Raw genomic sequence first — 24,749 nt, 5'->3', positions numbered from 1 at the left:
GAGGAATAAACATGGGGAAATAGTTTTCCTTTGTGTAATGACCCATCCACTCCCAGTCTTTATTCAAGCCTAAGTTAATTGTTTCCCGTTTGCAAATTAATTCCAATTCAGCAGTCTCTCGTTGGGAGTCTGTTTTTGAATTTTTTTTGTTGAAGAATTGCCACTTTTAGGTCTGTAATCAAGTGACCAAAGAGATTGAAGTGTTCTCTGACTGGTTTTTGAATGTTATAATTCTTGACGTCTGATTTGTGTCCATTTATTCTTTTACATAGAGACTGTCCAGTTTGACCAATGTACATGGCAGAGGGGCATTGCTGGCACATGGCCCATCACTCTCACAGATCTTGAGAGACAGGCCAGTCCTTGCTTACAGACAGCCCCCCAACCTGAAGCAAATACTCACCAGCAACCACACACCACACAACAAAAACACTAACCCAGGAACCTATCCTTGCAACAAAGCCCGTTACCAACTATGTCCACATATCTATTCAGGGGACACCATCATAGGACCTAATCACATCAGCCACCCTATCAGGCTCGTTCACCTCACATCTACCAATGTGATATATGCTATCATGTGCCCCCCCCTCCCCCCCAGTTCCTCAGACGTTCTTGTCAACTGCTGGAAATAGGAAAGCAAATGCCACTTTTCAAGAACAGAAGAGAAAAAGGAAATTCTCCTACATGCTCTTTTATTTAAAATTCAATCAGTTAAGTTTGCTGCTCACACCTCCCTGAACATTTTAAAGCCCACCCTGTCCATACACCTCAAACCACTTGGTAGGCAACAGACATTTTCTAGACAACAAAATCTGACAGCCAGAGATGAAAAGCAGTACTGTGTTCCTGCATAGAACAATGTTACCTGCAAAGAGTGAAACTGAGCTTTTACTGTACATCACTGCCCTCGAAACAGGCATCCACAGGAAATGCTACTATAAAAGAACATTAACACTGTTTTCTTTGCCTGTTTGAACCCAAAAGAGTGAAAGAAGGAAAGACATGGAAAATGGGAAGACAAGTGTGAGTCAATCCTTTAAGTGGAGCCAACACAACATATGCTTCTGCTCCCTCCCACCCCCCCAAACTATCTAGGGAATAGGGCAGTATTGAGAGTGCAAGCATATTCTGTGAACATTGGTGTGCAATGAAGCAATATCCAGACTGGTAAAAATTGAAGGCTGAATAGCTGTAGCTCACGAAAGCTTATGCTCAAATAAATTGGTTAGTCTCTAAGGTGCCACAAGTCCTCCTTTTCTTTTTGTGAATAGTCTGAGTTTTCAACAAATTCAATGTTAGAGTAATGGCAACTGCCATTAATTAAAGTCTCAGTTTTAACTTCAAAATGCAATTTTTCCTCATTATAAACAATTCTTATGACTGTTTTGGACAACACTAACTGAAACCATGGAGGGTAAAAAACAATTCAGCATGGAAATAGCCATCATGAAGAACTGTCTTTGAAACTTGGCTCTGATTTGACTGAAAGCACTTGACAACTGCATAAGAATCAGCACATTTGCAGTACACATTAAGTGTGCCACTAAATAAGGCTGCCCATGTGCACAGCCAACTGTAAAGTAAAATGTATTGAGAGGGCATACTGGTTGAGTATGACATTCTTGGCAGATGTGTAGTTGTAGCCATGTCAGTCCCAGGATATTAGGGACAAGGTGGGTAAGGTAATATCTTTTATTGGACCAACTTTTGGTGGAGAGAGAGAGAGAGAGAAGCTTTTGAACTACAAAGAGCTCTGGTGAAAGTATGTCTCTCTCACCATCAGAAGTTGGTCCAATAAAAGATATTACTTCATCTTCCTTGTCTCTCTAATATCCCTAGAAGGTGGTGTGACACCATGCCCCATATTTCATAGTAATGTTATTGTGATATGAGTATGGCATAATTACAATGTATTTTATACAAGATAGGTCATGTGAGATATCACTGAAAAGGTTATGATTTACTGAATATGACTATCATACTTGCATGCAAGTATGATTTTGGTATCTGAAGTTAGGAATATTGTCTATGTATCTATTACCAATGTGTTTACACCTGGGAAATGCCCACTAGGCAAAAGACTGTCAGTCTAGATGGCTGGCTGGGAAGGGCCCATTCAACTCAAATGGACCATTAAGCAGAACAACTGGTCTAAGAAAATGCTAATCTCCCACCATGGAGCCTTCCTGAGGATGCTACAAATAGCCTCCGAGTCATGGCTGCTATGACACTACAGGGGCATGTGACCAGATCACCTGGTACTGGTCTCCTTGGAATACCAGCATTTTTCCACTGAAAGGTGTGGGAAGCAAGCTGGGAGACAAAGGGTTCCTGCCATATGCAAAAGCTGTTTGAGGCTGGGGAGTGACATCATCAGGGTTCTTCACTGACTCCTTACCCATAGGAGACTCTTGGACACAAGGAACAAGGACTGAGACGGGGTGGTGGGGGGAGCAGCGGTGCTGGACCCAGGCTAGAGGGATTTCTAGCCTGTGTGACGGGGCAAGGCCAGATGGGGCTATAGAAAAGTAGTGGGAGATAGATATATTAGCTCCAGGCTAAACGAATCCCTGGTACCAGGTTAAGTGAAATGGAAGCTGCTCCAGGTCAATTAAGATACCTGGGGCCAATTAAGAACTTTCCAGAAGGCAGGGAGAATGCTAGGTTGATTGGGACACCTGAAGCCAATCGAGGGCTGGCTGAAACTAGTTAAAAGCCTCCCAGCCAGTCGGTGGGGGTGGATGTCAGGAGCTGTGGAAGGAAGTTGTGCTGTTGGAGAGGCTGAGTAGTACACACCATATCAGGCTCAAGGAAGGAGGCCCTGAGGTAAGGGTGAAGTGGAGCTTGAGGAAGTGAGGGCTGCTGTGGGGGAAGTAGCCCAGGGAATTCTACATGTCATGTTTCTAAAAGGTCAGCTACCATAGCTGATACTATTATGGTCCCTGGGCTGGAGACCCGAGTAGAGGGTGGGCCTGGGCCCGGGCTCCCACCCCCCCCCTTTGCTCCCTGATTAATCACCGAGACTGGGAGACAACAGACACTGTGCAAGGAAGGATAACTTCTCCTCACCTCCCTTGCTGGCTTATGATGAAAATGGCTCAGTAGACTGTGACCCTTGTCTCTAGAGAAAGAAGGGTTACATGGAGGGCCACAATGAGCCTCTGAGGCTAGCGAAATCCGCCAGGAAACGTGGGACCCACGGAAGCAAGGACAGTGCTTTGTCACACCTGTGAAAGCAATACTTGGGGTTTTAAGCTGCAAGCAAGTGCAGCTTGCTCCTTAAGAGCCTGAGGTTGGCTTAAATAATTATTTTGGGTGAGAATTTGCTACTTCCTTAGTATACTAAACTTAGATTGTGTTTTTGTTTATTCGCTAGGTAATCTGCTTTGATCTATTTGCTATCCCTTATAATCACTTAAATTTTATCTTTCTGTAGTTAATAAATGTGTTTTTGTTTTATCACAAACCAGTGTGGGAGAGTTATATCTTGGGGCAGAAAACTGTTGCATATTTCCTCTCCACATTGGGGAGGGGTGTGTGTGTGTGTGAATTTCATGAGCTTATGCTGTACAGATCTCTGGACAGTGCAAGGCAGCATAATTTTGGGTTTACACTCCAAAGGGTGGTGTGCTTTTGAGCAGCTGGTCAGTTCCTTAGCTGTAGCCTCCCAATGCAGAGCTGACCTCAGCAGCCTGTAAGTACTGCACTGGGTGTGTCCCTACCTGTGTGTATGCTGGCGAAAGAGCAATCTTGGAGAGCTTGGCAACTTACCACAGCAGCAGTGTGAGAGGGAGCCCAGGCTGGTGGGTCAGGGGGCTCAGTGGTACCCTAGTTGCAGGTGGCACCCAGGGGGAACCCGCCACAGGTGTAAGTGACAATAGCCTTCAGAAGGTTCAAAGGACCTTAGCCAAGGTGGTAGAATTTGTCTTTTAACTATATATTTTATTGTAATCAGGGGAAGAGTTATCAATCACAGACTACCAGAATTCATATACACAAAGGGTAGAGTTAAGGCTGTACATGCAAAAGAAGGTTCCTTACCTGTACTGTAATTGTTGTTCTTCAAGATGTGGGTGCCGACATATATTCCATGCCATTCGGCCCAGTCACGTTCCTATGCCTATGTAAGGGTGGCACCAACCTCACCCTCATCAGATCTCTCCCACTGGAATCCAAGGCTAAAGACTCCAATGCAGAGGGGGTGGAAGGTAGGTCGTGGAATACACATCTGTACCCAAATCTCAAACAACAACAAGTTACAGAACAGGTAAGTCACGGTCATTATTTCTTCGAGTGGTTGCGAACATGTATTCCACTCAGGTGATTTACAAGCAGTAACTGAAGGAGGTGGGGCTCAGCATCTACCTAAAGAACGACCGCAGGACTCCCTTTCCAAAGTTTGCATCTGATCTAGACGCAGTTGTAATAGCTGCATTGAAGACCAGGTAGCTGCTCTGCAAATGTCCAATGTAGAAACGCTGAGGAATGCGACTGAAGCCGCTTGGGCCCTTGTCAAATGAGCTACCAGTCTTTGTGGAGGGATGGACTGAGCTACTCCATATACTGCCATAATATAAGTAGTAATCCACCTGAAGATTGTCTGCGCAGAAACCACCTGACCCTTCACCCAATCAGCGTAAGACACAAAGAGCCAAGGTGAACAATGAAATGGTTAGTCCTTTCCAAATAGAATGCCAAACAAACAATCTCACATCCAATGTATGAAGGTGCTAATCCTCTGTATTCGAGGGCTGTTTAGGAAAGACTACAGGCGAATACATAGTTTGTTAAGGTGAAACTGAAATCACTTTAGAAAAACTTTTCTTACATGTCCTTAGGGCCAACTTATTCTTGAAAAACTATGTGCAGAGGTCCTGCCATGAGAAAACCTGTCTTTTGTCAAAGAATGGACAGGGAACAGGTTGCCAAGGGCTCAGATGGATGTCCTGTGAGGGCAGCCAGCATCGAATTATGGTCTCACAATAGTGCTCTTAACAGGAAGTAGGGATCACCACCACCACCTTTAAAAAATAAAGTCTAGCCACAAGGCAGTTATCCAAAGGAAGTCAATTTTGTCTTGGTAGGTGGAACACTGAGATAGCCACTAAGTGGACCCCTGAATGAACATAAGAGACAGACCTGAGGACTTAAAATGCAACAGATAATCCAAGGAGTCATGAACGAGTGCTGGCCTTGGCCAGATTCCTCGAGCTAGAGACCACACTGAAAAACGCTTCTACTTGGCCAAATATGTACTCCTAGCAGAGAGCTTTCTACTGCACTGCTTCTGAGCATTTTTCTTCCTCCTCATCTAACCATGTGTTATGGAATGGGATGTAGGTGGTCCAGGCTAGTAGTCATAGCAGGAGTCATGGCTAGTGGGTGGAGCAGACGTCCAGGGTGGGGAGTGAAGCCAAGGGTCAGCACCAGAGTCAACTGCCAATCACCAGAGGGGCAAGCCAGAGTCAAGGTCACAAGTTAGAGGCCAGGACTGGTAACTGATTGGAGACGAGGCGTAAGGGCAGGAACTGGAGGAGACACAAGGATCAAAGCACAGAACAGGAGCACGGTGGGAACAGATGTAAAGAGAGAGGTAAGAGGCCAGGAGCGGACCAGAGCAGGAATCAGGAACAGGGTTAGGTGAAAGAGACAGGCATAAGCAGGGTCCAATGCAGCCATAACAGGAAATCACCTTATTGCTCAGACAGACTTCCTGTGCCTCCTTCAGCCTGAAATAGTGTGGTTGGACCAATTGGTGGAGCTGGGTGATCCTTCAATCAGGGTTCCTGTGGGTAATGTCTTGGCTGAGGCTATAGTCCTACTAGCTTCTCGGACCACCAGGTTTTGACAGACATTGGGTGGAGGCCAGGATGCAGCAGCGGTCTTGGTTCACGATCCAGGACATCACACATGCAGCATCCATGCCAAGAGATGCAGACTGATCAGCGTTGGATGCCAAATATTGTGTCAGAAGGTTTGGGAGGAGGTGAAAAGGTCTGGAAGGCTGAACAGAAAAAAAAAAGTCCAAGAACCAACACTCATCACACCAGTTTGGCTAAGACAGTATCAATGTGACATGATTCAACTTCAGTTTGAGGATAAACTGAGGAATTAGCAGGAACAGGGGGAAAGCATACATCATCTCCGGTCCCCAGCCTATATGAAAGGCATTGCTTAAAGAGCTCAGACCAAAACTGACTGCATTTCTTGTTGTCTTTTGTTGCAAAACAGGTCAATTGCTGAATACCACGATCTCTGAACACCTTGTTCTTCAGGGACCATTCATGATTCTGGAAGAAAACTCTGCTGAGGTGGTTGGCTAACTGATTCTGAGCATGGGGTAAGTGTGCCACTGTGGGGCTAATATCCTCCTTGATACAAAAGTGCCAAAAAGACTTCACTTCCTGGAAAAGCTGGTTGAAGTGAGTTCCCCCTGTGGAATTACTGGTAAGTACATGAACAGCTGTGCACCTGATTTCAGTCCGAAAGGCCTGGCATCCACTTTAAATGGCTCAAGGCTCCAGAATGTTGATATGAAGAGAAATTTCCTGTTTGGTCCCCAAACCCTGAACTTTTAATGACCCTAGATGTGCTCCCCAGCCCACTTTGGATGCAACAGTAACTGTAGTCCTGGTTGGAGAAGGGCAGGCAAAGGGAACACCCTGGCAAACGTTGCTCTGATTTCTCCACAACTCTAGGGAGTCTAGGATCTTTGGTAGAATCCTTACGAAGCTGTCCATCACCTGACAATTCAGGAGAGAGACTTAATTTCAACCAGGCTTGAAAAGGATGAAAATGCAATTTTGTGTGCTGAACTATGGAAGTGCATGCTGTCATATACCCTAGCAATCTCAGGCATATGCAGATTGTAGCTGAAGGGTGAGGCTGGAGGCATAGATGGATGACAAATTACCTGAAGTCTCCCAATCATCAGGAAAGCCTTCAAACTCATACAGTCTAGCATGGCCCCAGTAAACTCTATGGTTTGTGCTGGCATTAACGTTGACTTCCCTTTGTTCAAAATCAGACCTAGATCAAAGAGATGACGGGTGAACTGGACGTGCAGAGGAGTCACGTGTTGGCCTATCCTTAGCCTCAAAGGGAGCACTGAATTGATGACGATGACCTGCCAGTACAAATCTCAAACTTCCTGTGGACTGGGAAAATTGCCACATGGAAGTAGGCAGCCTGAAGATTGAGAGCAATATACCAGGTAATTGTGATCCAATGTAGGGAGGGATTATACCCAGGGTTACCATGCAGAATCTCATATTTCATTAGTTTGTTGAGACGTGGAAGATTGAGAATAGATCTCACCTCTCCCTTGGATTTGAGGCTCAGGAAATAGAATTCCTCTTGCTGATGCTGAAGGAGGAACTTCCTCTGTAGTTCCCAAAGTCCACAGAGTCTGGACTTATGAGAGATGTCCCTGAAAAGGGGTGGGGTAGGGAGGTAGGAATGGGAAATGAACATAAGTTGGATGGCATAACCTGATCCCACAGTGCGTAGGACTCAGTAGTTGTTTCCCAAGGACTGCAGAAGTGAAACAGCCTGTCCCTGAATTCAAGGGATATGGTGAGACTGTCACAACTGGAATGCCCCTCTCGATATGCAAGTCAAATAGGCTCCCTGCCTGAAACTAGCAGAGAGCAAGCTGACTGATTAAAATGGGACCCAGGGGGGTTTCTCCTCTGTGATTTACATTCCTTTCTAGGGAACTCTTGCTGCCTAGCAGGGTAGGATGACTGTTGGAAACATTGCTATGAATGATATTGCTGGTGACCTCCATAATGACGTCTCTTTGTGGCCAGGGTACAAATCTCCCAATGACTGCAAAGTAGCACAAGAGTCCTTAAATGAATGTAAAGTCTCACCAGTTTTCTTAGAAAATGAACCTCTGTTATGTTGGATGTCAGGAGCTATGCCATAAACTTGCAGCCATGAGGTATCATTACAGCTGAGGCCAAAGTCTGGACAAAGGGTCTGCTACATTCAGTGCCGACTGCAAAGAAGTCTTTCCCACCAAACAGCCTTGGGCAACGAATGCCTTCAATTCTTCCTTGGAGGATTCTGGCAACTCATCTGTAAACTTGGACATAGTGTTGCAATTTACTAAGTCATATCTTGTAATGAAGAGGTTGAATAAAAATTTCTCCCCCCATCAAATCTAACCTTTTAGACTGTCGTCTTTTGGTGTGGATTTATACCTAGTCTGCCACAGTCTTTCGTTTGTCACCGCCACAACAAGGGAATTACAGGCTGGATGTGAGGAAAAAACCCACACAAACCCTACCTGGGGGACATACCGCCTTTTATCAGTACACTTCACAATAGGCGTTAAGGATGTGGAGGTATTCCACAGAGACTTTGTAGGTTCCAAAACTGACTCTCCCTGTAAGTGAAACATTCTCCCTGGAGCTGAAGAATGAATATCCACTGACTTATGCGTTTTCTCCTTAAACTCGGTCTGAATACCCGTCAAAGCCATTTGTCTCAATAGATCATGATAGGATTTAAAATCCTCAGGCACCAGAGATAAAGAATCTGGCACTGCAGTGTCATCTGGTGACAAGAAAGAGGACACTAGCAAAACCAGTGACATCTCTGTGGCAACATGTGTCTGTAACAAGGGCTCAAGCTGAACCAACTCAGAGGGAGCCCCTCAGTCTGTGACTGCTTCACAAACAGCTCAGGCAGGGAGATTACTAGGGGACAGGCAACCCTGTCCTCGACTGAGCTATGGATCAGGACGTCACAAAGTGAGGAACCTCCCAGGGTTTCCAAGGAGGCCACTGTGGATTGGGGTATGGCATTGGTGACCATTAGGAACTAGGCCAAGAGTCTTTATAGTGCAGGAGTGGTACCCCAGGATGTCTCAACAACCTTTGAGAGCAGTAATGCAAAGGTGAAGGAGAGGGAGATGTCTCCAAACTTGATCCTACAGAACCTTCCAAGTAGGCTGAAGGTAACGGAGGAGCAATTCTAGGCGGAGCCTGTCACATCCAAAGCCAATATACAGGTATCAGTGGAACCAACAATGGCACAGGAGCTGGCACTTCAAGTAGTGATGGGGGATTGCACTCGTACTCAGTGCGTAAACAGATGTTGGTACTGAAGTTGAAGCTGGTACCGGACCTGCAGATACAGACAGCACTGCAATCGTTGTCAGTACCAAAGATAGTACGGGGCCAACGAGACTGTACTGAGAAGGAAGCAGACAAATTCTGCCCCTGGGTTATGATGTGGTGTGGACAACAGTGCAGACAATAAATGATATGTCTGCAATCAGTCTGGGTGATCCTGAAGCTACCGAAACAGGAAGCCACCATAGTTGTCTGTTCCTGAGTAAAGGGAGAGTCAGGAACAGAAAGGCACAGCAAGTCCACTGCTGCCTGATAAGTCGCCAGCGTGGAAAGAGACTGTGCTGACACTACTGTCCTCGGTAATAGACTCAACAGACAACCCACAGAAGGTACTGGAGTCAATGGTATGGCGTCTAACTAGTCACACGCTGGTACCGGAGAGTAGGTAGTTGACTCTAATCTATCTTGTGTATGGGAAGACTCAGTGCCAGTGTCCACTCCTCTTAGAAGGGAAGGACAACGCTCTGAGCTCTGGAATGGCCCCAGTCCATTTTGTGAGTTCTTTTTCTCAGAGATCTAGAAGAATGCTCTCTCTTCCTCCCGGGTGGAGGATCCAAATCCAGCTATGGAACCCCAGTATGTACCGGCTCAGGTGCTCTCTGGAGGGTCTGATGATCTGCCGAGGTCCCTGGTGTCAAACTGGGCCTCATGGGCTGCTCCGAGTGCAAGTCTCTAGCCACTTGTGTTTTCTTTTTAAAAGATCTGCAGATGGAGCACATTTCCTTAATGTGCCCTTCCCCATGGAACAATAAACACGGAGCGTGGGGATCACTGGTAAGGACAGCCATTCCACATGATTGATAATGCTTAAAAATCCAGTGAAGGCATCACACAAGGCTACATTTCTACTAAACTACCTCCTACAGTACTACTAAAATTAACCATTTACTCAAAAAGTACAGAAAACATTGCAATAGAGAAACATGAAGGGAGATACCACACCGAATGCTCCATCTCAAGCAGCAAGTGGTGAGAAAGAACTGAGTGGGGTCAGGGCAGCACCGCTCTTATATTACAATGGGAAGGGCTAGGGGCTTAAGGGTGTAAGTGCTGTCCTGATGCATGCTGCTAAGCAAAGTTTTTCAACTTTGGTGCACTGGGAATGTGCACACCTGAGGGGAATGTATGCCTCCAATCACTGGAAGAACATTAACTTTGATATTTTCTAACTTTTGAGTATTTAACAAATCAACTGTAACTGTTTCGTTTCATTGGATGAAGTGAGCTATAGCTCACAAAAGCTTATGCTCAAATAAATTTGTTAGTCTCTAAGGTGCCACAAGTCCTCCTTTTCGTTTTGCGGATACAGACTAACATGGGTGATACTCTAAAACCTGTTTTTGCTATGGAATTATAAGACTTCTTAAGAATTCAAGTAAAATATAAAGGCAAATTTGAAAAGATTCCACACAAATGATTGCTGGCTAAGACAAGGCATAAATGAGGGTTGAAGTGCATGAAGTAAAACTGGTTCCCAAACATAAGATGAATAGCGTTGTCAATGCTCTTTGGGTGTGATTTTTAACACAGTGATATTCAAATCCCAGGTCTATAGAACAATCTGACAATGATACCAAAATATCCTGTAGGTTTGGTATATTTTCTTTAAAAATGTGCCTGAACTAGGGTGAGACCAAAAACTTTCACTTGGAAAATAAAGCAAAATTTCAACTCAAGAGTAAGGTGAATGTCTAATATATCGCATTTGGACCAAGCCATGTCCTCATTTTCTTCAGCTAAATAGTAGTAGGCATCCTTCAGTCTCGAGAGACCATAGATACGCACCCCTGAGAGAGAAAGAATTTACTCAACTGTTTTTTATGGCAGCCGTGACCATGGCTGAAGAGACCCACTCAAGAGAGAATCTCCGATGCGTCTGACACATTTAAACGTGGTGTTTCAATCCTTTGGGCTCTGCTTTCTGTGAGCTCTTTTCTCCTCTGCTAAGCTGAACTGCTTTCTCTCATAACTCTGGAGACCTTTGTTAAGCTCATTTAAAAAGGCTGCGGTCCCGAGTGTGATCTTCCCAGTTATCCACATCCATGTCCATTTCTTTGACGTCTCGCTTGTACACATCCTTGAAACGCAGTTTTGGGTGTCCTTTGGGTCTTTTTCCAGATGCCAGTTTGCCGTAGAGGATATCCTTTGGGATAAGCCCATCATTCATTTGGCACATATACCTAAGCCAGCAAAGGTGTCGCTGTTTGAGGAGTGTTTGCATGCTGGGTATACTGGCCCACTTGAGCACTTCAATGTTGGTGACTCCGTCCCTCCAGGAAATTCCAAAAATTTGACAAAGGCAACACATATGAAAGCTGTTAAGCCTCTTTTCCTGATGAGAGTATAAGGTCCATGCCTTGCTTCCCGAACTAAAAAAGTGTGTCGGTTAAATGATACATGATAAATAGCAATCTTACCCTAGTTCTTCCCAGAGTTGAGCAAATGCTCTCTGAAGTTTTGTACTTTTACAAAAGGACATCAGAGAATTCCAGAAAGGGCTTTTATGTCTACTCAGTTTGCAGGGTCACTGCTGGTCATACCCCACATCATGAGCAAGCCTGGTTGCTAGTAGTATAATGGTACTTGGGAGAGTTATGCTATTGCTACCACATGACCACCTTCCTACTATAGTAAACAGTTCTGAGGAACAGTGCAGAAACGCACCAGGAACTGTGTTGACAAAAAAATTCCCATGTTAGGGGGATCCCACTATGAGGAAAGTTCTATTATCTATGTACAGAGGGGAGCTGTGGAAATATGTAGTCAAAATTAGAGAAAAGGACCCAAGAATCAGGAGTTTTGTATTCTATTCCTGTCTATCACAAAGGGCAAGTCACTTCTCTTCGTTTCGCTCACCATAAAATAAAGAACACCTAAAACACTGGAGTCAGATGAGACAATGTTTGTAAAGTGCTTTAAGTTGCTAATGAAAAGGTATTTAATTAGAAAGGTTATCATGAAAGAAGCAAGCAGCATTAGGACCAGGGAAGACACTGGGGAGCCTGTATAGGGACTGGATGTGGCAGTGAGAACAAAGGACCAGCAGTGTCTGAATGTGGTACTCTTGGGGGGGATTCTGCACTACTGTGCATGCGCAAAATTTATGTTCCCTGCAGATTTCTTTGCTTCCCCACAGAAAAATGACTTTTGAGAGGGAAGCAAAGGGAAGTGTGAAAGTAGAATGAATTATATTGAAATTATAATTCACTAAAGAAATGCTACTTGAGGGGTTTGTTGAAATATAGTTGTCAGGAAGAGAGATGTTAAGGAGTGTGAGACAATGGGTCCTCAAACTAATTAAACTTAGAGCTCCTACCGAGCTAGGAGATTGGTAAATGTTAGTATGCAAATAAGATATGTATGTATATTTGTCAGTTTCCGCTTTCGTCTCTTATGTTAAATTGGCTTTGGCTTAGCTGTATAAATAAGTTATCTTGAGCCTCAGAGAGGGGCTCACATCTGGGTGCATTAGCAAAGCGCTTGGCTAATAAACAGAGTGGTCTGACAAATTATGTGAGTCCTGAATCTGACTTTGAAAATTTGGAGGTTCCACCGAGATGGCAACCGTCTTCTCTGGGGCTGTGTGACTCCTGACTGTTCTTAGGACGGCCGTGGCAAGCCGGCACCTGGGCATTTGGCCCGAGCGGTCCTCCGCCAGAACGGAAGGGTGCATGACCACAGTGAAGTCTACGCCATCGAACCTGTTGGTTCCCACTCTGTTCTGGTAGGGATCCTGGGATCTGACATCAGGAATCTGGTCAGGTAATTATTTCTGTGTTTTGTCCGGACTGAGGACTGTCTTGTCTCTGTGTCTATCCGTCCTCCCTGTGGTGTGTTTGAGTCTGGGTGCCGTCTCCGTCCGGGGATCGGCTGATCAAAGGGTTCCTGTCCCCATGGTCTGAGTGAGTGAAATCTGCACAATCGCAGCCGCACCGCACCTTGGGTAAAATCCTTGGTGTGAAAGCAAGGGCGATTGAGGCAGTAGCCTGTGGGCTCCTTTTGTGTGTTGCACCGGGCATCGCTCTGACAAACCCGACTTTCCTTCTTGTGTGATTGGTGTGTAAAGTCCTCCTGAATGGGTAACCAGACGTCTAAGTCGAGACAGTTCCCTAAAAGAATGCCGGTTCAGTTTATGTATTTTAGGAAGAGTCCGGACTCCTGTAAATTTCTGGAGAAATGGTCTAGGCTAAGGGGGTCAGATAGAGTGGCTACTACCACCACTACGCTTCTGTCCCCAGAAGCCTTTACAGCTATTCTGAGGGAAAATGGGCCCTTTTCCCACAGAAATAGTCTATAAGGGACTGCTGCAGGCAGAGAGAGAATCTGATCAAAATTGTTTGACTATTGGGTAATGTAATCAAAATCACTAAAGGATGTAAGGGGTTTCTATTGGAACTTAACTTGGCTGCTCCTGGTTGTGTCTAGTTGTACAAGATGGAAGTGTAATCGGGGTACAGTTGTGTAAAAGAGTAATCACAGTGCAAGGGATGTTAGGCAAAAGAGAATTTTGTGTGTGTGTATAGTGCTAAAATCTGAAGCTGTGTCTCAGCTATTACCTGAGAATAAACTTGTAGCTTGGTACAGCAGAGAAACTATTGCAAACATGGTCTGTTGCACAAGAGGGGAAACTGAGGTACACCACCTCATGAATTTCATAAATGATCAGTGAGTGGGGTAATTCACTAGTCTGACTATAGAACAGCCTAACTATAGAACAAAATAAGTACAGCCTGGAGGTAATTCTGTTTTTCTTTTAGCAAAGAAATTTGTAAAAGAAAGTGGTATTATTATTAAGCAATAATCTGTCCCCACCAAGGGGGTGGAAATTGTTTCTTTTGTTTTTAGACTCTACGAGCAAGCTGGCGCCAGCGGAAGAATAACTCAGAATACCATGGATCTATGTTTTGTGTTGTTTCTCTGTGGTGTTTGTCTTGTTGCTAGCATTGTTGTATTTTAATGAACAGAAAACCTCATGACATGGGTGGGGGATGGCTTCAAAAGGCTGACCTCGGGGACGGGGAAGATGTGTATGGGAATGCAAAAGGCTAACTTAGGAGAATCCCAAAATTCAGTGGCCACTGTTAGGATCTTGGGACAAAGACCGAGTAGACGTCTTAAAAGACAAACTCGGCCAACTTAAAACTAAATTGGCAAAAGGAGAGGTTGATTGTTTCATGCAGTGGTGGGAAGAGGCAAATCACAGGTGGACAGAATCAAAACTTGCCTCTCTCAAAGATTCTGGCTTCTATCCCACCAGATGCAACTCATTTTACTGTTGTTGATTTCTGTCCTGGTTCACCCTGACTCCCAGTTCCTGTTTGCCTTTTCTTACACGGGGCAACAGTACACATGGACCACACTGCCCCAGGGGTATACTGAAAGCCCGTCATATTTTTCCCAAGCATTAGCCCGAGACCTTGCTGACCTTGTTTTCCCATCCAGGTCCATACTAGTCCAATATGTAGCTGATCTACTCCTCTGTTCCCCTTCGTTGTCTGCCTCTGAAACTGACTCTTTAGTGCTCCTTACTGCCCTAGCAAATAAGGGTCACAAAGTTTTCTCACTCTAAACTACAACTTTATCAAGCTTCTGTCACATACCTTGGCTTTCTCCTCTCCCAGGGTTCCTGTGCGTCCAAGCTATCCTTAGCTTTCCCCGACCCTGCTCCCCACGCCAGGTCCAGAAGTTTTTAGGCATGGCTGGATTTTGTAGACAATGGATTCCCCAATATGCCTCCCATGAAAAACCTCTCCAGGAACTCACTCGATTCTCTGTGCCTGACCGCATGCCGTGGCCCCCTGAGGCCAATTCTGCCTTTGTTTCTCTCAAACAGGGTTTGGCTTCTGCCCCTGCCTTAGGGCTTCCTGACTATTCTAAGCCTTTTACCCTTTTCTGCCACTAACAATCTGGGTGTGCACTTGGAGTTCTCACTCAGATGCACGGAGAAAAGAACCACCCAGTGGCTTATTTCTCTGCCACTTTAGACCCTGTTGCCCAAGGCTTACCCCCCTGCCTGCGTGCTGTGGCTGCTGCAGCGTGCCTAGTTGAAATGTCTGATTCCCTTGTTCTCCGCTCTCCTCTTACCCTCTTGGTCCCTCACTGACCTCACCCTGCTCCAAGACTCTGTCCCAGAAACCGAGAGAGAATCCTGGGTTGCCCAGGGTTGCTCTCTACATCCCAATTCCTTTTGGCACTCGCCTACTGGCACCTTTGTAGCCCTCCTTTCACTCTACCCATCTCTGGCCGCCCTGCTACACGGTGTTTCGTATGTCATAAAGGAGGGGATGGTCTCTGCTGTAACAAAGACAGGATGGTGGGCCCCCCCATTTTAGCTCTTTTGCAGCCCGCCACTGTGCAGCCTGTACCATTTGCCAAAGCCATAATATTGGTAAACCTGTAAAAGTGGCCATGGGGTTCCGGGGCCTGCCTCAAGCACCATTCTTGAACAAATACCTAAGTGTCAACAATATGAATTTATATTGGTTATGGTATGTTTATTCTCCGGTTGGATTGAAGCCTTTCCTTGTTGCAAGGCTGACTCACTGTCTGTTGCCAAATGTTTGTTAAATCATATTATGCCTGCCAAGGGAATTCCTGCTACTCTGTCCAGTGATCAGGGTACACATTTTACTGGACAATTTGTTCAACATCTGGACTGTATATTGCATATCAAACACCTGTTGCACTGTCCCTACCACCCACAGAGTGCAGGTGCAGTTGAAAGACAAAATGGTGTACTTAAGAATAAACTTGCTAAAATTTGTTACTCTACAGGATTAAGCTGGCCAGTAGCCCTTACGGACATGAGATCCACTCCATCCCAAAGGCATAAATTAAGTCCCTTTGAAATTGTTATGGGACACCCTATGCGAGCTATGACTACCATTACTCCCGTTCCAGATTTGAACTTGACTCACAGTGCGCTTCTTCAGTATTGCAAGGGACTAATGCAAGCTGTAAGTCACTTCCATTCACAGGTTCGAGTCGCCTGGCCCACAGAACCCGCCTCCGATGCTTGCCACAACCTCGAGCCAGGTGATTGGGTCTACGTACGGCACCATCATCGAAAGCACGCCTTGGAGCCCCGGTGGAAGGGTCCTCATCAGGTACTGCTTACTACACAGACGGCTGTTAAACCATCTGGCATTGCAGTGTGGATACATGCTTCACAGTGTAAGAAGGCACCATCCCCAGAGAAACAACCACCACCTCAGGACAACGCAGAGTCAATTTTGACTCCAGAAGACGACGTAGAAGAACACTCTACAATACCTTACAATCTACGCTCTCGTAAGGGTTGCCAGAAGCAGACGACGAACAAAAAAAAAAACCCAAAAAAAAAGCAGTAGCGAGCCTAGTGCCTACTGCCTGGTGGGCATAAAACCGTGACTGCGGTTCCCTCAGTTGAGGTTGTCAGAACCAGAAGAGCCTTGCCTCCAACATGCGCCTCTGCCTGTTCCTCAGCTGCTGGTATCTTACAGCCTGGGGAGACCACAATGACAATTCTTTTATCCAGCAGCAGGTATGGATAGCTCAGACCCTTAATATTTCTAATTGCTGGGTCTGCAGCCACATCCCAGTCCACTCTCAAACTGGTGTTCCTGTCCTGGCTATCCCACTCAAGTCCCCAGACCTCACTGGAGGGCCTTGTCCGTTTAACAAAATATGGAACAGCAATGACACTTGGGAAGCGGTGGGAATAAATGCATCTAAATGGATAAGTGTGGTGGAGGGAAAAGGTCACTGGTGTTGGGTGTGTAATGGGACAGGGCTGGATCTGGGGAAAAGCCGTTGCCTTCAGCATATTGTGGCCAATGGTGTATGGGATTATTCAAACAAAACTAAAAAGTGGCGGGCCAGGTATGGAGATATGAATTTTTTTCTCAACCTGGGATCAAACAGAGAAATCACTCATGTTCCCCCTACAGTAACCTTAGTGAAAACAATACAATCTTTCAATGTCATGCAAATCACACCATTCCTCGTAAGGAGAATTACCCTGTACCCTTTGGGGGATACTACTCCTCCTTTGCAAACACCTATATGACAAACGGGTGCAACCCACCCTTCCTGGCCTTAATAGGCCATCACTGGGTGTGTGGGACCAGATCTTATACCGTACTACCAGCTAATTGGTCAGGAATCTGTTATCCCGCCCGACTCTTCCCACAATTCCAAGTGCTGGGAACCTTCCCTCAAGAACGCCTCCGCAATTTCAGGCGAAAAAGAAAGGACTTAACAGATGCCCAATGGTATGTAAAACAACATAAGCCCCTTAACCTGGGAAGAGGCCATTGGCGGTTCCTTAATACCATTAGGGGGAGTAATACATCATGCAAAAAGGCTCCTAAGGTTACAAGCAGTAGTTGAAATAATGGTAAATGAAACCGGAGAAAGTTTAAGAGCCCTGGCCAAAGAAACAGGGCCAGTCCGATACATGGCCCTCCAAAACCGTCAGGCATTGGACATAGTGCTGGCGGCAAAAGGAGGGACTTGTGCTCTCATTGGAGAAGACTGCTGTGTGTATATACCAGACAACACCAATGAGGTAATAGATCGTGCTAGCCACTTAGAACAAATCGCATATCTTCCATAAAGAACTTGGCTCTTCGTGGGGAAGTGGCTAAGTAACCTTTTCAATTCCTCTGGCATAGGAAACTGGTTGTTTCAGGGAACCCTAACTCTCCTGTTTGCAAAAAGAAAAGGAGTACTTGTGGCACCTTAGAGACTAACCAATTTATTTGAGCATGAGCTTTCGTGAGCTACAGCTCACTTCATCGGATGCATACCGTGGAAACTGCAGCAGACTTTATATATACACAGAGAATATGTAAGGTGCCACAAGTACTCCTTTTCTTTTTGCGAATACAGACTAACACGGCTGTTACTCTGAAACCTGTCTCCTGTTTGGAATCCAAATAATTTTTGTATGTTTTCAGTTACTTTCCTGTTGTATCCAAAATTGTGTCAGGCATGCTACACAGATAGCTGCCCCAAACCAGAGTGCTAATTTGATGATTTTAAATATCACTGATGAACAAAGAGATAAAGAACGATTGATATGTGGAACCCAGTCATTGTTGGTCATTGCGTAGCTTGACCAAAAGGAGGGATTGTGAAAGTAGAATGAATTATATTGAAATTATAATTCATTAAAGAAATGCTACTTGAGGGGTTTGTTGAAATATAGTTGTCAGGAAGAGAAATATTAAGGAGTGTGAGACAATGGGTCCTCAAACTAATCAACTTAGAGCTCCTACTGAGCTAGGAGATTGGTAAACGTGAGTATGCAAATAAGATATGTATGTATATTTGTCAGTTTCTGCTTTCTTTTGTCTCTTATGTTAAATTGGCTTTGGCTTAGCTGTATAAATAAGTTATCTTGAGCCTCAGAGAGGGGCTCACATCTGGGTGCATTAGCAAAGCGCTTTGCTAATAAACAGAGTGGTCTGACAAATTATGTGAGTCCTGAATCTGACTTTGACAGAAGCCACAAGAGTGATCCTGTGACCCTCCCCAGGAGTATGTTTCAAGAGGCCTAGGGCAGGTGGCAGAGAGGTAAATCACTGTGGGGCAAGAGGCGGGACTGTGGAAGACCCGGCTAGTGGCTTTTACCCTGCGCCGGGCTCAACTGCTAGTCCTGGCTGGGCTGCGGACAATGGGACTTCCTCTTCTCTTGCATAGCATCTGGGGCCAGGTCAGACCCACCCCCAGATTTATCCCACAGCTGAAGGAAGCTCTGCAAACTCCTTCCCCCCCCCTCTTGCTTCCTACACCCATCGCCCCTCAGCTGCAGGAATCCCTGTACAGGGAGCTGCTCCCCCAACCCCCGTGCATCCAGTTGCCCTCATATGCAGACCCTCCCACCAAACCTCACCCCCCCACCCAGAAACACTCCCCCAATGAGCCCATTCCCCTGCATCTGGACCACCTAGACAAGCCAGCCATACCTATATCCCCACCCCACCAAGCCCTAGCCAGCTGCATCTGGACCCCCCACTGAGCTCTACCTCCACACACACACCCCCAGACCCCCACCGAGCCCCAACCACCTTCACCTGGACATCCCTGCAGAGTCCCATTACTGTTGCACCCAGAAACCCCCCGCCCCCCCAAACAAGCCCTTGTGCATCCAGATCCCCCTGTACCCAGATCCCCCTCTGAACTGCCCGCACTCAGATTGCCCCCACACAGAACCCTCTCAACCCACACCTGGATCCCCCCACATTAGGCCTCTCCGTACTTGGATCCTGCCTTGCTGAGCCTGCCTTCCCAAACCTGGTGAACCTGAAGCAGTGGTGCAGGACCCTAGCGTGTTTCTGGGGCAGGCCCAGTCTTTATGCTGTGTCAGGGTTGGGTGCAGCCTCACTGCTGAGTCAGTGACCCGGGGGAGGCTGCACAGTGATCTCCCACCTCTGTGCAGCCAGTGCCCTGTGCTTCCCAATTCCATGCTGGAGCCTCCCCATTTATTTGACAAATAAAATTTGCAGAATTTTAAAATATTGTGTGCATAATATTTTTGGCAAAGAATTTTTAATTTTCTGGAGCAGAATGCCCTCAGGAGTAATGTGGGAAAGATAGTTATATAGCAAGAAAGAAGCCTCATAGCCTGACAGCACAAGCCCCTCCATATGTATACCAACCACTTTCATATTTGGTTAAGTCTAATTTCAAAGTGACATCAGAAAAAAGTATTTTCTAGTTTCAGCTCTCTTCCATTCAAACAAGGATCTCCAATTAGCTTCACTTACCAGAAGTTTAGCTTGTTCGGGCAGTGAAATTTGTTCCCTCTTTCCATCTGGATACCTTAGCATCAGCTGTGCCTTTGGTCCTAGTGTAAAGTAAATTGCTACAGGTTAACAACAGGGCATCTGAATTGAGCTCTTTTGCACTTCACTCTAAGGGAGAAGAGGATTAGTGAGTGGAAATTAACACACAAAAGTCTTAAAGGTGAGCTGCAAAGCTTGGTCCATGAAGATGAACTTCTGTTACATGTATTTTTTAATCAAAATCCCTGTTTTCATTATTTTTTTTTAAGTTAAAACCAGTGACTGATACTGCTCCTCCCCCCCCCCCCATCTCCACAGGGAAACCACAGCAAAGGGAATTTAAGGTGCAGCCCTCTGCTGACTTCATAGCCATTTGCATGCCAAACTGATGCCATTCCCCTCTCTTCAGTGCACTCTCTACTTGAACATTGCTGCACTGTCTTGTGGAAAACTGCTGTAGTCCTACTGCCTACCAGCAGAGAAAGCCAGGGTGTGGGTGTGGGGGTGTAGAAATTTTGAGGTCCATCTACACTAGGAAAACGTGCACCGATACAGCCACACCAGCGCAGATATGCTGCATAAGTGCAAAATGGACTTACATTTGTGCAGTGTACCTCACTACGCACATCTACATTACACAAATGCCAATTTCTCTAATATAGATGGGCCCTCAGACCAATAGAAACTCAGAATACAGTTCAGTGATTAACAGGTTCTTGACGTTTGTGACGTCATTTCATGCTGCTGAAAGTAGAGGGACGTATCCAAACGGCAAACTTTAAGGATAAAGACCAAAAAGGTGTTCTTAAAATTAGGATTTAAGCATGCTTGATAATATAAAAAGGCTGTTGCAAAGCTTTTTAAAAAAAATTTAAGTTACATTTAAAGGGGAAAAGCTCACCATTCAGATCCAATCCCTCCACTGCACTTTCAGGCTTGTCAGCTGATTCCTCCAGTATCCCAGCATCAATACAGGACACTACTCGATGGTTTGATGTTGTTCCAGGATCAGTCCTTGTGGGAGGCTCAGGTGGAGGCCTCCGGCTCTCCTCTTTCCTACACCCCAAGTCCTTGTGTGGAGACTTCCTAGACTTGGCAGGATTCTCGGACTCATCATCATCATCGGAGCCACAAACAGAAATAAATTCCTCACTTCCAGAGAAAAGCTCAGATTCAGACTCCTCATCTGATCGGCTGTCCTGTTTGACCTGGGAGGAATCAAAATGTGTCTCCTGCAGGGAGGCCCTGATGGCAGCTTCCATCTGGCTATCCTCACTAGCATCAATGAGGCTCTCCTGTTTGATGTAGCCATAACACAGAAACGAAAAAAAAAACCCAAAAAACAACAAATAAGCAAAATATTTTAACAGGAATTAGAGGACTTTAACAAAGGGTTCTCAGGTGACATCTGATAGGTGTGTAATGATTAAATGGTGTGGCAGCCAGCTGTTCTACTATTTTAAAGCCTGCATTTCTCCTTTTTGAGGAATACGTAAATTCTCCACAATTGACATCTCCCCCTCCCCCACTCCACTATATTCTCTGAAGCAATGCTGATCATGGAGTAATGTCTATTCCAATCATTCCCAAACCTTCATAATATGGTGGATCACCTGCACTCTTCCAACTGTCCAGTCTTGATTTCCATATTGCAGCTACAGTATTTGTCTGCATGGAAAAGTACTAAAAGGTCTATAATAAAGAGGCAAGTTGTAATAAGCTCCCTTTAATGTGGTGGTCCCAAACTTTTCATGTAACACCCTCCCTTATCTCTGCTGCCTCCCACCTCCCAGGAGGGACAGTCGGGAGCCATGGCCAGGGCTCCTGGGAGAGGGGAAGGTGCGGAGGTAAGGGGGCTGAGGATGGGGCCAGAGCTGCAGCTGGGCCAGCAGTCAGTGGCGGGTGGCCTGGGGAGGGTCTGCAGTTGGGCACAGGGGGCAGAGAGGGTGGGTAGTGCCCCCTCCCACGAACATTCCTCTGAACCCCCTTAAGGGGCTGTGCCCCAGCGTGGGGATCACTCTTTTAATGTGATCTGTGCAGCTGCTGGATGAACCTCTCCTTCTCTCAGGGCACAGGAGTTGACAGTTCTAATCCCAAGTTTTCTTTAGTTGCCAACCTAGTCTTTCCAGATCACTCAGTAGTTTGGTTCTATCCTCTGCTTGCAACCCCTTCAATATGTTTTTTGCAAATTTCATCACGGCTTAGTTTATACTGAAGAATCACTCAAAAGACACAAACAAAACTACTGCACAAGTTACAGCAAGGTGCTTGGGTTTTAGTTTAGTTGCTCACAAAAAACTCTGGAAACTGTAAGAATCCAGGTCTGGGGTACAATTAGCAGGAAAAACAATTGTGTAAAGAGTGACAGAAGCGTCATCATTTTGAAAGAGGCAATTCTATTGAGATTAAGTAATCTAAACAGGAAATTATGCATTCTACACTTTTCATGGATTAACTCCAGTACTGAAATTTGTATTAGCTTACTGAAAGTCATTCTGCACGACATTAAAATCACAATGAGTATTTTTAAAAAGTTTCCTTTTAGGATTATTGTATTCTAGAAAACTGTACAAGTGAACCAGGTGGTGGGAGAACAAGCACTAGTGCCAAGTACCTGTACTTTCCTCTCACCTTTATTTTCAGTCCGTCCTTCCAAGACACCAATCCTACCACTTAGTCTTATTTTATTTAGAGGTGTGGGGTTGTGAGGTTATGGATACCACAGATGGTTGAAAACCCAACTACAGAGAAGAACAAACATTTTCCCCACCCCCATACTATCTATCAAATAAACAACATTTAAATTATAGTGCACCCTTTCTAATATTTAGACCTCAGAATTCACATCCACCAAACCTCTCATTTCTACCTAGCAATTTTAACAACAAAAGTGCCGTAGTGAAAGCTCACATTACTATGGCTATTACATTTGTAACAAATACTATAGATTATGTAGCATCGAATAAAACAAAACTACTGATCAAAAAGGAGAGAAAGTACTTTCTCTGATGCATTATCTGCATGTTTTGTGTTTTTACTCACTTGCTAGTTCACACAAGTCTATTTGTATTTCCCATGCAGAGGGGTGAGAGGTTCTACTGGACCAGACACAATGTGCTGAGTTTTCCTCTTTCCCTCCCCCTACCCACAAGGCCCTATACTTACAGAGCGGGAACATTTTTGGGGAGGGCTGGTAGAATGTCCATCCAGTTGCCCATGCTCACCCAGGAAACCAGTCACTTGGTCCAAGAAAGAAGTTACATCCAGTTGGTGCCACTCCACTAATTTCTGGCCTATGAAAAACATAGGAACATTGGACTGCATTTCACTGAGGGGGACCCTCAAGAGATTTTTGCTTAGCCACAAGGAGCATAAAACAAATTTATCTTAAAGCACATAATGCTTATTAGTTTTTATAAAGATCCAATTTTGGTCTGCAAAACTGATGAGGTGGTGAGGAGGCAAGGGTGGATTTATGGAGGACCCTACATTATTTTTATACTAAAGGTCAGCAGTTTCCTTTTCTCCAAAGCTTTCACACCTTCTAAAGAGCCTCATTCTTGGCCCTACCAAGCTAGAGGTATGAGCCGGTCTCCATTTAAAGTGCTGATCACAACAGAAGTAATGGCTTCTTTCCTGTATGCAAGAATGTATGCATACCACACATAATGAATGGAATGTTAAAATTCAAGTTTTGAGAAAATAAATTCACAGCTAAGATTTCTTCAGTGTGCATAACTCAATCTTTTGCCTAGATGGATCTGACATCCCAATCTGCGAGCTCTCTTTCCATAAATGTAACTCACTACAATATACATTTATTTGTTTTCTACCTTAAAAAAAAAATGGGGAAGATTACAAGGCTGGAGAAGCAAACAAAACTAAGGCCTAATTCTATACAACAGAAGGTTAAATGGAAAAATCCTAATACAACTGCAAGGTCTTTCTTAAGCTTGCAATGAAAACGCCAGTGAAGGGAAGGGAGTAGATATCAGAACCTGGTTTTCCTATAGCCACATACTAAGTGGCTAGTTCTAAACAGAATAGCAAGGTTTGGAATTCTCAAAGGGCTGCGGCCCACCGGGAATAAAGACTCCTAAGTAAACTGCAATTCAGTCCCTTTGGAAGGAGCACTAGAGAGAAGTTACTCTTATAACCTTAGTTATATGTATAACCTTCGTACATAAAAGTCAAGAGCATTATCTGAGCCTGAGTTTCGGTAATGCAGATTCTTTTATTGTTATCAAGCGGTAAGAAATCTCAGGTCAGCATTCATTACAGAAACCAATAATTCAGTATGAAGAAATTGAGGACCAGTAATGGTTTGGAGGGAAGGGAAGAGAATCAGAAAATTCCTTGGGGACCTTAAAAAGCCAAAAAAAACCCAGTAGATTAATTTTGTCTAGCATTCCAAAAAAAAAAGGGTCAAAGCCAAAAGCAAACAAACAAAATATTGTACTGATATTTGAAAATTAAGATGTGACTAAAATAATAATTTCTGAGCCTCCTGGTAGTGACTAACATGCTACTATGACATTAACTTTTGATTTGCAGTGTTGTTGTAGCAGTGTTGGTCCGAGGATATTAGAAAGACAAGGTGGGTGAGAGTATTTTTTATTGGACCAACTTCTGTTGGTGAAATTGGCAAGCTTTTGAGCAATACAGAGCTCTTCTTCAGGTCAGTTTGAAGACTAAGACCCTAAAAGTAAGTAACTGACTTCAGATTTGCATCACTCAAGCAGAGAGAAATGAAAATAGTAAACAAGGAGCACCACTAATGAGTGAACAGATTTTTAAAATTATTTCACTTTTAACAGCCTAAGGTGTTTTTAAT

At 44.9% G+C, this 24,749-nt stretch overlaps 1 protein-coding gene across 4 annotated transcripts in view; it reads right to left on the bottom strand.

The window, feature by feature from the left end:
- Window positions 1-24,749, bottom strand: part of UBXN7 (UBX domain protein 7) — a 61,099-nt gene that overhangs the window by 12,150 nt on the left and 24,200 nt on the right. For 2 of the 4 annotated variants that reach the window (XM_075132299.1, XM_048863431.2), the window contains exons 8-10: window positions 23,081-23,208; window positions 20,817-21,210; window positions 19,898-19,977 (exon numbers count right to left, since the gene is read on the bottom strand). In XM_075132299.1, coding sequence (XP_074988400.1) covers window positions 19,898-19,977; window positions 20,817-21,210; window positions 23,081-23,208 — 602 coding nt within the window. Of the gene's footprint in view, window positions 1-5,695; window positions 6,008-13,714; window positions 16,629-19,897; window positions 19,978-20,816; window positions 21,211-23,080; window positions 23,209-24,749 lie in introns of those variants that run through there. The other 2 variants (XR_007358364.2, XM_048863433.2) reach the window with 2 other exon arrangements.

This window comes from Caretta caretta, chromosome 9 (assembly GCF_965140235.1).
Source record: "Caretta caretta isolate rCarCar2 chromosome 9, rCarCar1.hap1, whole genome shotgun sequence".
In the NCBI taxonomy this organism is placed as follows: domain Eukaryota; kingdom Metazoa; phylum Chordata; order Testudines; family Cheloniidae; genus Caretta; species Caretta caretta.
Note: the sequence above shows the minus strand (reverse complement) of the source record. Positions and strands in the feature narration are given on the sequence as shown.